Raw genomic sequence first — 11,773 nt, 5'->3', positions numbered from 1 at the left:
TCTAGCGCCGCCATCACAGCCGTTAGCACTCCAGCCGCAAGCAGAGCGGCCCAACTAGACCCACTTGGTTACAACACCGCCATTTTAGGAACTGAGACGCACAATAGAAACCACGTTTGCACAACCACGGCCACCTGGTCATTAGAAGCCCTACAGGAACTAAAAAACCCCGAGACCCTCCCACACCAACACGCGACGCCACCGCCGCCGAGCGGAACAGCTGCTTTTCAGGAACGATGTGGGTGGCTCTGAAAAGAGCCTTTTGTGCCTGATGACAAAGCCGGGAAGCTGACCAGGGCGCACGCCGCTCAGGCGCGCTCCCCGCGGATGCGGCGCGCCAGCTGGATGTCCTTGGGCATGATGGTGACGCGCTTGGCGTGGATGGCGCACAGGTTCGTGTCCTCGAACAGGCCCACCAGGTACGCCTCGCTCGCCTCCTGCAGCGCCATCACGGCCGAGCTCTGGAAGCGCAGGTCCGTCTTGAAGTCCTGCGCGATCTCGCGCACCAGCCGCTGGAACGGCAGCTTGCGGATCAGCAGCTCCGTCGACTTCTGGTAGCGCCGGATCTCGCGCAGCGCCACCGTGCCCGGCCGGTAGCGGTGCGGCTTCTTGACGCCGCCCGTGGCCGGCGCGCTCTTGCGGGCCGCCTTGGTGGCCAGCTGCTTGCGCGGGGCCTTGCCGCCCGTCGACTTGCGGGCCGTCTGCTTCGTGCGGGCCATGCTGCTACACACAAAACGCCAACACACAACGACACCGAGCGGGAAACACCACGCCGGCCCCAACCCCAACGCCGCCTTTATAGCCGCAGTCTCCCCGCGATTGGGCGGGCAGGGAACTTCAAAGTCCGCGCGCTCACCGCTCATTGGCCGTGACGTCGCCCGCCTCGGCCTCTCCCGTTGGACACAAGTTTTCCTCGTTTCCGGGGAAGAGGCGGCCCCGCCCCGGGAAGGGAGGTCCGTTGCCAGGCCCCCGCGCGACCCTCGTCACCCCGGCTCCTGCGCGGCCGCCCCCTCTGCCACGCGCCGGACCGGCACTCGCCCCGCCCCGCCATCCCGCCTCCCCGCATCCCCGCAACCCCCAGGCCCAGGACCAGGGAGCTGAGCCCGGCTTTCCGTCGGCCACTCCCCTCCGGAACCTCTCCCGGGGGAGCCCGCGCCCCAAGTGCCCTCGGCAGGCACCTAACGCCTGCTGGCACAGCCGAGGGCCCGTCCGGGGTCTCCGGCGGCCCGACCCACACCCACTCACGATCTTTCCATATGCTGGACACGCCCCCTCGAGTCCCACCCCCAGCGCAGAGCAGTCTACCGGATGGTGCTGGGGGTCGGTGCACGAGGCAGTCACGCACTGGGAAAACACACACTACACACTTCATGTCGGGTATCTACCTAGGCTGCATCACCTGGGTGCAACTGCGAGCTGACCTGAGGACAATCGGCCAAACTCCCCTCCTGCATCTGCGACGCAGAAAACGCGCCGAAACGGGAGCCCCACATGCCAAGATGTCAACAACCGCCCTTCTCTTCCCTTCCCACTCCCCGTCCCGGGCTGGGTCTGCCGGCTACCCGTAATGGTGGTGGGGGTGGTGCAACCGACACGCAAGAATGACTTTGCTGGCGACCACGTGCACAACTCTTTATACGACAGGGTGGGTGGCTCTGAAAAGAGCCTTTGGTTTTGCCGAGACCACAGCAGGCGGCGCCGGGCGGACTCACTTGCCCTTGGCCTTATGGTGGCTCTCCGTCTTCTTGGGCAGCAGCACGGCCTGGATGTTGGGCAGCACGCCGCCCTGCGCGATCGTCACCTTGCCCAGCAGCTTGTTGAGCTCCTCGTCGTTGCGGATGGCCAGCTGCAGGTGGCGCGGGATGATGCGCGTCTTCTTGTTGTCGCGCGCCGCGTTGCCCGCCAGCTCCAGGATCTCGGCCGTCAGGTACTCGAGCACCGCCGCCATGTACACCGGCGCGCCCGCGCCCACGCGCTCCGCGTAGTTGCCCTTGCGCAGCAGCCGGTGCACACGGCCCACCGGGAACTGCAGCCCGGCGCGCGACGACCGCGACTTGGCCTTGGCGCGGGCCTTGCCCCCCTGCTTGCCGCGACCCGACATCACAGCCACGAGTACAACGCGCACACACACACACAGCGAAACACACCCTCGCCCGCCGCCCGGCCGCTTCACCCTTTTATACCCACGGCGCCGATCGCCCACCGAGCGCCGCGATTGGCCGCCGCGCGGCCTCGCCCTCGTGGCCAATGGGACGGCTCGCCCAGCATCCGCTCATTTGCATCCTCGCGCTGGCTCGCCAGTCCCGCGCGGCCTGCTCCGAGCTCGGGCTGCGCTGCCCTTCCCCGCCGCCCTTCCCCGCTGCCCGCTGCCCGCCGCCCTTCCCCGCAGGACGCTGTGCTGCTGCTGCGCTCGCGCTGCTCACTTCGCCCGAGCCGACCAGGTTCGCTCCGGCGCCCAAAAAGACATCCCTCTAACAAAAGCCTCACTCGGTATTCCAGTTCCAAGTTTCCTTCTACAAATCAATCTTGGTTCAGAGCCACCCGCCTCCTGCGCATGAATATTTTTTCGTAAGGCTCTTTTAAGATTTATTTATTTTAAGTGGAAAGGCGGATATACAGGGAGGAGAGACAGGAAGGAAGATCTTCCGTCCAGTGGTTCACTCCCCAGGCTGGAGCTGAGCCAACCCAAAGCCAGAGTCCTCCTCCAGGTCTCTTAGGTAAGCCGGTTCAGGATCCCATAGTCTTCGACTTTCCTAGGCTACAGGCAGGGAGCTGGATGGGAAGCTGGTCCCCCGGGATTAGAACCGACGTCCATATGGGACCCTGGCGGGTCAAGGTAGGACCATAACCGTTATGCTATCGCACCTGGCCCCTCTCGGACCTATTTTGAAGCCTGTTGCTGCTTGGCTCAAAATAGAGATTGCATGAAGTTGATAGCTGTGTCTTGGTTGGTGGAAGCATCGTTGTATGATATGGTTTGCTTGAAAGGCTGTTGAAAACGTGTGTTGTCTTAGGCACAAGGTAGTGAAACGCTGATTTGTTCCAGCAACCCGAATAAAGCTAGGTAATAAAGAAAGTGGTCTAGGAAAAAGAGAATAAAAAAACTCAAGATTGTGATATTTTGTGTTAAGCCTTCTCATTTACATGGTGCTTCCTGAGAACTACTGGCTCAACTAGACCTTGTTGAATTTTAGAGAAGTGATGGAGACAGATGTGTGGATGGTTCTTTGCCAGTGGATCAACAGGCGTTGCTGAGGTTTTGAATGTTGACACGAGAAGCCGATTCTTGGTTTGTCCGTTAGGATGCAGCTCTGGGAGGCGGGCGGAGGTGTGGCGTTGAGTGTTGTGTCTAAGTCTCAGTGCAAGCAGCACCAGTCTGCCTTGAAGCACTAACTGAGCAGCAACACAACTGGGAAAGGGGTGTCACGTCACTTCCCCGCGTCCCTGTTATGAGTTGTGGCAGTGCATGATAATCCTGTCCTGCGTATTTTTGGCTATTTCAGGTAGCATTTGGTATAATTACTCTCTTCCTACGGTGGTGCTTCAACATGCATTGCTCAGAAAGCTGATTGATTTAAATGCCCTCTCAGCCTATCCACTGCTGTGACCAGTTTAGGAATCTAGATCAATCTAGTTCATAATTAATACTTCAGAAATTGGAGGAGTAAATGAATATGAGAGTAGAATGAAACTTTAGCAAAGAAGTTTGGTTTCAAGAGGTAGCAGCAAGATGGAATGATGTGGCTATGAAGGCAAGGATGATAATAGATCAAATAAAAAGGGCAAATTTGGGATAGGAATGGGGGAGATGAGAGGATGGAGCCAGTTCAACCCAATGTGGAGCCTGCTATGACTCTAAACTTCGGATAGCGTTCTTACTAACATGCACTTAGCAGTCCGAGTATTAGAATATTTCAGGAATAAAATTAGTTCTCTATATGGAAGGTGATCATGGAGCTTCTGCATTGAAAGATCTCAAAAAATTTAAAAAGCTTGGGCCTGGCGGCATGGCCTAGTGGCTAAAGTCCTCGCTTTGAACATGCCAGGATCCCATATGGGAGACTTGCCTTATGGAGCAATTGACTACTCAGTTGGCTCCTTTTAAGTGCCAGCATTCCATCTGAATGCACCTTTGTGTCCCAGCTCCTCCACTTCCCATCCAGCTCCCTGCTTGTGGCCTGGGAAAGCAGAGGAGGATGGCCCAAAGCCTTGGGACCCTGATCTCACATGGCAGACCCTGAAGGAACTCCTGGCTCTAGGCTTTAGACTGGCTCAGCTTCAGCTGGTGCAGCCATTTGGGGAGTTAGCCAGCACAAGGAATATTTTTTCCCTGCCCCTCTTTTTTGTAAATCTGCCTTTGCAATAAAAATAATTCTTTTAAAAAAAAAGGTAACCACTGTAACAGAGATTAGCCTACTGGAAATGAACTGCTGTGTGCAGTATACATCTATATTCCTGAGTAAGATTTCCATTTTTGTGTTGCTTTCCCTCTGCTTGCTATTTTATAATACTTTTCTATATTATAAAGTTAAATTTCCGGGCCCGGTGCGGTGGCGCAAGTGGTTAAGGTCCTCACCTTGCACGCCCGGGATCCCATATGGGCCCCGCTTCTAATCCCGGCAGCCCCGCTTCCCTTCCAGCTCCCTGCCTGTGGCCTGGGAAAGCAGCAGAGGACAGCCCAAGGCTTTGGGAACCTGCACCCGCGTGGGAGACCCGGAAGAGGCTCCTGGCTTCGGATCGGCATAGCATCGACCATTGCATGCACTTGGGGAGTGAATCATTGGACGGAAGATCTTCTTCTCTGTCTCTCCTCTCTGTATATCTGCCTTTCCAATGAGAAAAATAATAAAAAATAAATCTTTAAAAAAAAAGTTAAATTTCCTACTGTGAGGTGAATGAATATGATATTGTAATAATTTGGGAAAAAATAAGGAGGTTTAGAGGAAGGGATGGGAGGAACCCTGTGTTTCTGAATCTGTATCGTGACAAATGTAAAATATACTCATTTATATCAATCTTAACATTTAAAAGAGATGGAACGTTGTTTAAAAATTTAAAACTGTAATTCTATCACAAACTTTAGTTCTTGTATTTTCCAGGTTTAATGAAACAAAATGGCACAAAGATCGGTTGGCTTAAAACGATAGAAAGTTATTCTCTCCTTTGTTCTGGAGGCCAGAGTTGTGCAGCCAAGGTGCTGACAAGGCCCTGCTCCCTCCAGAGCCTCAAGAAACTTGCTCCTCAGGGGCCTGGCACTGTAGCCTAATGCTTAAGGACTTGTCTTGCACCCACTGGGATCCCATAGGGGTGCTGGGTTTAATCCTGATGGACCTGCTTTCCATCCAGCTCCCTGCTTGTGTCCTGGGAAAGCAGTAGAGTACGGTACCAAAGCCTTGGGATCTTATATCCACATGGGAGACCCAGAAGAGGCTGGAGGCTCCTGGCTTTGGCTTGGCTCAGCTCTGGTCGTTGTGGCTGCTTGGGGAGTGAACCAGCGGATGGAAGTTCTTCTTCTCTGCCTCTCCTCCTGTCTGTATATTTTACTTTCCAATAAACATAAATGAAAGAAAGAAAGAAAGAAAGGAAAGAAAAAAGAAAGTTGCTTGTCCTTTCAGTGTCAGAGGCTTCAGGGGCTCCTTGTTCCTTGCTTTGTAGTGCCCCAACCCCCATCGCGCATGGCTGTCTGCCTGGAAAGCTATCTGTTCTACTTTAGCTAGACTGCCAGGACTTGTTCTAAGGGTACAAGGCAACAGTCTGACACACTGGAGGTTAGATTTCAACCATTTTTTGATGGGATTCATTTCAGCTCCCAACAGTTATCACCAGGTTATGCAGAACTGCGAAATTTTTATTATGGCAGCAGAGCGGTGACATCAAGCCGGAGTTGAAGATGGCTCAGGATGGCTTCGAGGCAGATCATAAACTACAAACTTCTTTCTCCCTCAACTAGTAAATAGATTCTCCCAGAGCTCCTGGAGAGAGCGCAACCTTGATTTCCACTTAGTGAGACCAGCCTTGTGCGTTCACCTTCCAGAACTATAAGGCAATGCAGATTGTTTTAAACTACAATAATTTATTATAACAGCCACAATGTAATGTAATTACATTGTAATTACCATAGTAATGCCACAATGGTATAGGAACTTTTGGGGGGGGAATAATTGGAGAAATATGGATTATGTATCAGTTAATATATTGAATCCATATTAAATGTTAGGTACAGGTAGGATATTATAGTTAGTGGAAGAGTATCTTTATTTTTATATCTTTATTTTTAACAGCTACATGCTATGTTATTTAGTATTTTTCTGGAGGTTTGCAAGTTTCAAAATAAAAACTGGAAAAACTTGGTAAGATTGTAATCAGACATTTTTGTCACATTGGCAATAAGTAATACAGGAATCGCCTGACAGAATTTCAACATACAAAGCATATGAGGATGCTTCCATTCCATTCCCAAGTACACTGAAAAGTTGCAGAGTGTGAAAGATCACACTGGACCTGCATGTACGATTTTAGGAGGAATTTTTATTGCCCAAGCTTGCTGACAGCAGTGTCAGGAGCCACTGCACTGAGCAGGGAAAGTCAGGGGTTTTTCCCGAGCCATTTTCCTCACTGTCAGCTTGAATGGCGTGGGAGGCAAAAGGGGAGAGATGCATACGAGGAGCCTATGGTCAGCCGATTTCCACATCCAATTAATTGGAATGGCAGGAGAGGAGGTCAAAAGAGTGGGACCAGCAAACTCCGTTTCCAGGATGTTCATTGTCAGTCAACTTGTAGGTGGGTGCACTCCATCAAAGAAAGGTTGAAAAATTCACAAAGACCAATTAGGCTGACATCAGATGTCAAAAGTCCCAGTTCCAGATTTTCATATATCCAACTTTGCCTCGTAATGGGTACCAGAAGTCTGTGTTACTGGTCTCCAAACCACCTCTGATTCAGTGAATTGCAGCCCCTTCCAAGTCTCAGTCCTTCATTTCTCTTTGTGTCCTATGCAAAATTCAATTTGTCAACTTCATTTAAAACACTCAAAACTCAACTTCTCCCCATCTCTGCTGCTACCACCGGGCTCGCTCCTGAATTCTGTTCCTGTGGCCTCCTTCCTATTCTTTATGTTTCTACACTTGCTTTTCTGCTAGCTTTCAACACAGTCCCACAGAAATTTTATTATGATACAATTCCATAGGCTCTGGAATTTCCTTTGCCCCCTCTGCAAATTCCACTGATTTCCCCTATTTTATTACAATGATATAGTCCTTCATAAGCAGTCAAAAGTCTGTCATTCTGCTACTTAAGTGTATTCTGACATTGTGGGTATGGACAATGGCAGGCAGTCCAGCGCTCTGTTGTCATGATGTAGTTAACAGTTTCATTGGGAATTCATCTTTGATTTGCATTGCATCTTCACATCTGGATATGATTGCCTCTAGTACACAGTTACAATACATTCCCTTAAATGAAAAGCCATAAAGCAAAATCAACAACAGGAAGAAAGTTAATTTTACAGTGTCATGAAGTTAAATAACATACTACTGAATGACCAATGTGTTGCTGAAGAAATGAAAAAGAAAATTAAAACATATTCCTGGAGAAAATGATGCTACTGTATAATATATGAGTCAGTGAAGAATTTAATAAGAGAAAAAAAAACCACTTGGAAGAAATTAAAACCAAAAAATCAAAATCCATGAAATGCGACAAAACAGTATTGAAAGGGGTATTGTTCTTATATTTTGCATGAAGGTTGCCTTATATCAGAGAAAATATATTTATTCTTTTGGGATTGACTTATTTCACTGAGTACAATGGTCTCTAGTTGGAACCATTGGTTGCAAATGGCAGGGTTTCATTTATTTATTTTTTAAAGATTTATTTATTTATTGGAAAGTCAGATATACAGAGAGGAGGAGAGACAGAAAGGAAGATATTCTGTCCGATGATTCACTCCCCAAGTGAGCGCAACGGCCAATGCTATGCCGATCTGAAGCCAGGAGCCAGGAACTTCTTCTGGGTCTCCCACATGGATGCAGGGTCCCAAAGCATTGGGCCGACCTTGACTGCTTTCCCAGGCCACAAGCAGGGAGCTGGATGGGAAGTGGAGCTGCCGGGATTAGAACTGGCGCTCATGTGGGATCCCGGCGCATTCAAGGCGAGGACTTTAGCCACTAGGCCACGCTGCTGGGCCCTCATTTATTTTTAATGGCTGAGTATTCCATTGAGTAGCTGTACCATGGTTTCTTTATCCACTCCTATTTTGATGGGCATCTGGTTGTTTCCATGACTTTGCTATTGTACGTTGTGCTACTGTAAATACAGGAATACAGATGCCTTTCTCATGCAGATCTCATTTTCTTAGGATATATTTCTAGCAATGGGATAGCTGGGTAACATGGCAGATGTATTTTCAAGTCTCTTAGCACTCTGCATAGTGGTTCATTCTCCAAACTGACTTCCATAGTGGCTGTACTAGTCTACACTTCCACCAACAGTGAAGGAAGGCACCCCCTTCCCACATCCAAACCAGTTGTTAGTAGAATCCCAGAGAAATTGTTAAGAACACCCAGATGAAATCAGAGCATTGCAGTAGCCTACGAAGCTCAATTATATCTGCAAATTGTTCTTTTGCTCACTGAGCATCTTGCTTACTGCTCAGACTCACCCAATCTGCATCTCCCTCAGGTCTTTGGGGTATTTTCTGTTCCCAGAATATCATTTCTCTCATTAACTTATCCTGAAGTCTCAGATCAAATGCTAACTGGTGAGGCCTCCCATTGCCTTCTGATTCATATTATGCTTTGTTTCATAGAACATATCACCCCCTGATTGTGACACATTTCTTTGCTTCATCTCCTTTCTTACACCACCCTTCCACTTCCCCAGTCCTCTACCACGAAGGACACAAGGGCCGAAGTTTGCATCTTATGCCCTTGGATAGTGAATAGAGTCTCCCACCAGATGTTCTGAATATTACATTTCAAAAGGCCGATTTAATCTGCTCCCACTCCAGTCTCCCGCATTTCCTTGCCCCGGGGAGCAATATTTGTCAAGGTTGAAATCCCCTGGAAAACAAGTCCAATCCTCCCCACAAACTCAACCATTTGTTTGGAATTCTCCCACCCCTAAAAACCCCCAGGATGCCAGCCACAGAAAGGGGTGGGCCCTTTACCAAAAGGTTACACCATCACCGCCTGGGCAGATGGACACCTGCTTGATTTATCTGTAACAAATTCACTATGGCTAAGTTCACTCCGTTTTGTTTCTGCTGCACTTCCCCAACACTTGGTTCCCCATTTTCTGCATCACTTTTCTAACACACTAGGATGCAGATGTGTGCAAGGGGAATTCTCCAGGTCTGCTTACTTCTAGTCGCCAGGCATATTGTGTGTCAGGTGTCATCTTGTTGTGGGAAGCAATACAAACAACTACTGAGAACCAGAACAATGGATCAGTTTGCTTCTCACAGTGGTAGGAACATTGGTGAGAGGGCCCAGCGCGGTGGTCTAGTGGCTAATGTCCTCACCTTGACCGCGCTCAGATCCCATATGGGACCGGTTCTAATCCCAGCAGCTACACTCTCCATCCAGCTCCCTGCTTGTGGCCTGGGAAAGCAGTGAAGGACGGCCAAAAGCCTTGGGATCCTGCACCCCCGTGGGAAACCTGAAGGAAGTTCCTGGTTCCTAGCATCCGATGGGCGCAGCACCAGCCGTTGCAGTCACTTGGGTGAATCAACGGATGGAATATCTTCCTTTCTGTCTCTCCTTTTTGTATATCTGACTTTGCAATAAAAATGAATAAATCTTTTAAAAATATATTGGTAAGGAAAAAAAGCCTGATGTTTATAGGGAAATACAGGTACACTGGCTCTCTTCCTCTAATTTGACCCATTAATATATTGGTTCCCAGACGGCTATATTGACATGTCATTTATTCATTAAACATCCTGTGGCTGTCTCTGAATGTTAGATGATACATATTTTGGCTTATTTTCATTGGAAAGACAGATTTTACTGAGAAAAAGATCTTCTATCCGTTGAAACAAGGAGCCAGGAGCTTCCTTGATGAGCACAGGGTCCCAAGGCTTTGGGCCTTTCACCACTGCTTTCCTAACCAATAAGCAGAGAGCTGATAGAAAGTGGAGAAACCTGTGCAAATATAGCATGGCAGCCGCTTGCAGCGGGAGTACAGGCCAGCTGAGTCATTGCTCTAAACACTATTGCTAACTTCTAAACATAATCATAACCTTCTCCAGTGGACAAAATGCAGGTGTGCCATGCACCTGCTTGTGTAATTTGTACACATACATGGATTAGCTCTCTTTGCGGCTGCACTAGTGCTTCTTGATGTCCAATTTATGCCGTTATGAGGGTTTTCTCAGAAGGATGTCTTTTTGGGCGCCGGAGCGAACCTGGTCGGCTCGGGCGAAGTGAGCAGCGCGAGCGCAGCAGCAGCACAGCGTCCTGCGGGGAAGGGCGGCGGGCAGCGGGCAGCGGGGAAGGGCGGCGGGGAAGGGCAGCGCAGCCCGAGCTCGGAGCAGGCCGCGCGGGACTGGCGAGCCAGCGCGAGGATGCAAATGAGCGGATGCTGGGCGAGCCGTCCCATTGGCCACGAGGGCGAGGCCGCGCGGCGGCCAATCGCGGCGCTCGGTGGGCGATCGGCGCCGTGGGTATAAAAGGGTGAAGCGGCCGGGCGGCGGGCGAGGGTGTGTTTCGCTGTGTGTGTGTGTGTGCGTTGTAATCGTGGCTGTGATGTCGGGTCGCGGCAAGCAGGGGGGCAAGGCCCGCGCCAAGGCCAAGTCGCGGTCGTCGCGCGCCGGGCTGCAGTTCCCGGTGGGCCGTGTGCACCGGCTGCTGCGCAAGGGCAACTACGCGGAGCGCGTGGGCGCGGGCGCGCCGGTGTACATGGCGGCGGTGCTCGAGTACCTGACGGCCGAGATCCTGGAGCTGGCGGGCAACGCGGCGCGCGACAACAAGAAGACGCGCATCATCCCGCGCCACCTGCAGCTGGCCATCCGCAACGACGAGGAGCTCAACAAGCTGCTGGGCAAGGTGACGATCGCGCAGGGCGGCGTGCTGCCCAACATCCAGGCCGTGCTGCTGCCCAAGAAGACGGAGAGCCACCATAAGGCCAAGGGCAAGTGAGTCCGCCCGGCGCCGCCTGCTGTGGTCTCGGCAAAACCAAAGGCTCTTTTCAGAGCCACCCACCCTGTCGTATAAAGAGTTGTGCACGTGGTCGCCAGCAAAGTCATTCTTGCGTGTCGGTTGCACCACCCCCACCACCATTACGGGTAGCCGGCAGACCCAGCCCGGGACGGGGAGTGGGAAGGGAAGAGAAGGGCGGTTGTTGACATCTTGGCATGTGGGGCTCCCGTTTCGGCGCGTTTTCTGCGTCGCAGATGCAGGAGGGGAGTTTGGCCGATTGTCCTCAGGTCAGCTCGCAGTTGCACCCAGGTGATGCAGCCTAGGTAGATACCCGACATGAAGTGTGTAGTGTGTGTTTTCCCAGTGCGTGACTGCCTCGTGCACCGACCCCCAGCACCATCCGGTAGACTGCTCTGCGCTGGGGGTGGGACTCGAGGGGGCGTGTCCAGCATATGGAAAGATCGTGAGTGGGTGTGGGTCGGGCCGCCGGAGACCCCGGACGGGCCCTCGGCTGTGCCAGCAGGCGTTAGGTGCCTGCCGAGGGCACTTGGGGCGCGGGCTCCCCCGGGAGAGGTTCCGGAGGGGAGTGGCCGACGGAAAGCCGGGCTCAGCTCCCTGGTCCTGGGCCTGGGGGT

General features: G+C 51.6%; 3 protein-coding genes across 5 annotated transcripts; 1 reads left to right on the top strand and 2 right to left on the bottom strand.

The window, feature by feature from the left end:
• Nucleotides 1-259: 259 nt before the first annotated feature.
• LOC121168392 (histone H3) lies at nucleotides 260-5,249 on the bottom strand. Its single transcript, XM_040998462.1, has 3 exons — nucleotides 5,235-5,249; nucleotides 1,430-1,445; nucleotides 260-723 (listed from the first exon to the last, which is right to left on the bottom strand). Exon 3 carries the CDS (start codon nucleotides 717-719, stop codon nucleotides 309-311), a length of 411 nt encoding a protein of 136 aa, XP_040854396.1. The 5' UTR covers nucleotides 720-723; nucleotides 1,430-1,445; nucleotides 5,235-5,249; the 3' UTR covers nucleotides 260-308.
• Nucleotides 1,617-2,145, bottom strand: LOC121168393 (histone H2A type 2-A). 2 transcript variants are annotated; one of them, XM_040998466.1, is made up of 2 exons: nucleotides 2,021-2,145; nucleotides 1,617-1,915 (listed from the first exon to the last, which is right to left on the bottom strand). In XM_040998466.1, exons 1-2 carry the CDS (start codon nucleotides 2,099-2,101, stop codon nucleotides 1,709-1,711), a joined length of 288 nt encoding a protein of 95 aa, XP_040854400.1. In that variant the 5' UTR covers nucleotides 2,102-2,145; the 3' UTR covers nucleotides 1,617-1,708. The 2 variants fall into 2 exon arrangements, with proteins under 2 accessions (XP_040854400.1, XP_040854399.1); XM_040998465.1 differs by having other exon boundaries at nucleotides 1,617-2,145.
• A 5,452-nt stretch (nucleotides 5,250-10,701) lies between the features above and the next one.
• LOC121168628 (histone H2A type 2-A) lies at nucleotides 10,702-11,230 on the top strand. 2 transcript variants are annotated; one of them, XM_040998912.1, is made up of 2 exons: nucleotides 10,702-10,826; nucleotides 10,932-11,230. In XM_040998912.1, exons 1-2 carry the CDS (start codon nucleotides 10,746-10,748, stop codon nucleotides 11,136-11,138), a joined length of 288 nt encoding a protein of 95 aa, XP_040854846.1. In that variant the 5' UTR covers nucleotides 10,702-10,745; the 3' UTR covers nucleotides 11,139-11,230. The 2 variants fall into 2 exon arrangements, with proteins under 2 accessions (XP_040854846.1, XP_040854844.1); XM_040998910.1 differs by having other exon boundaries at nucleotides 10,702-11,230.
• The last annotated feature ends 543 nt before the right edge of the window (nucleotides 11,231-11,773 follow it).

Source organism: Ochotona curzoniae, unplaced genomic scaffold, assembly GCF_017591425.1.
Source record: "Ochotona curzoniae isolate NIBS_2020 unplaced genomic scaffold, NIBS_Ocur_1.0 scaffold_1037, whole genome shotgun sequence".
NCBI classification, from domain to species: Eukaryota; Metazoa; Chordata; class Mammalia; order Lagomorpha; family Ochotonidae; genus Ochotona; species Ochotona curzoniae.
Note: the sequence above shows the minus strand (reverse complement) of the source record. Positions and strands in the feature narration are given on the sequence as shown.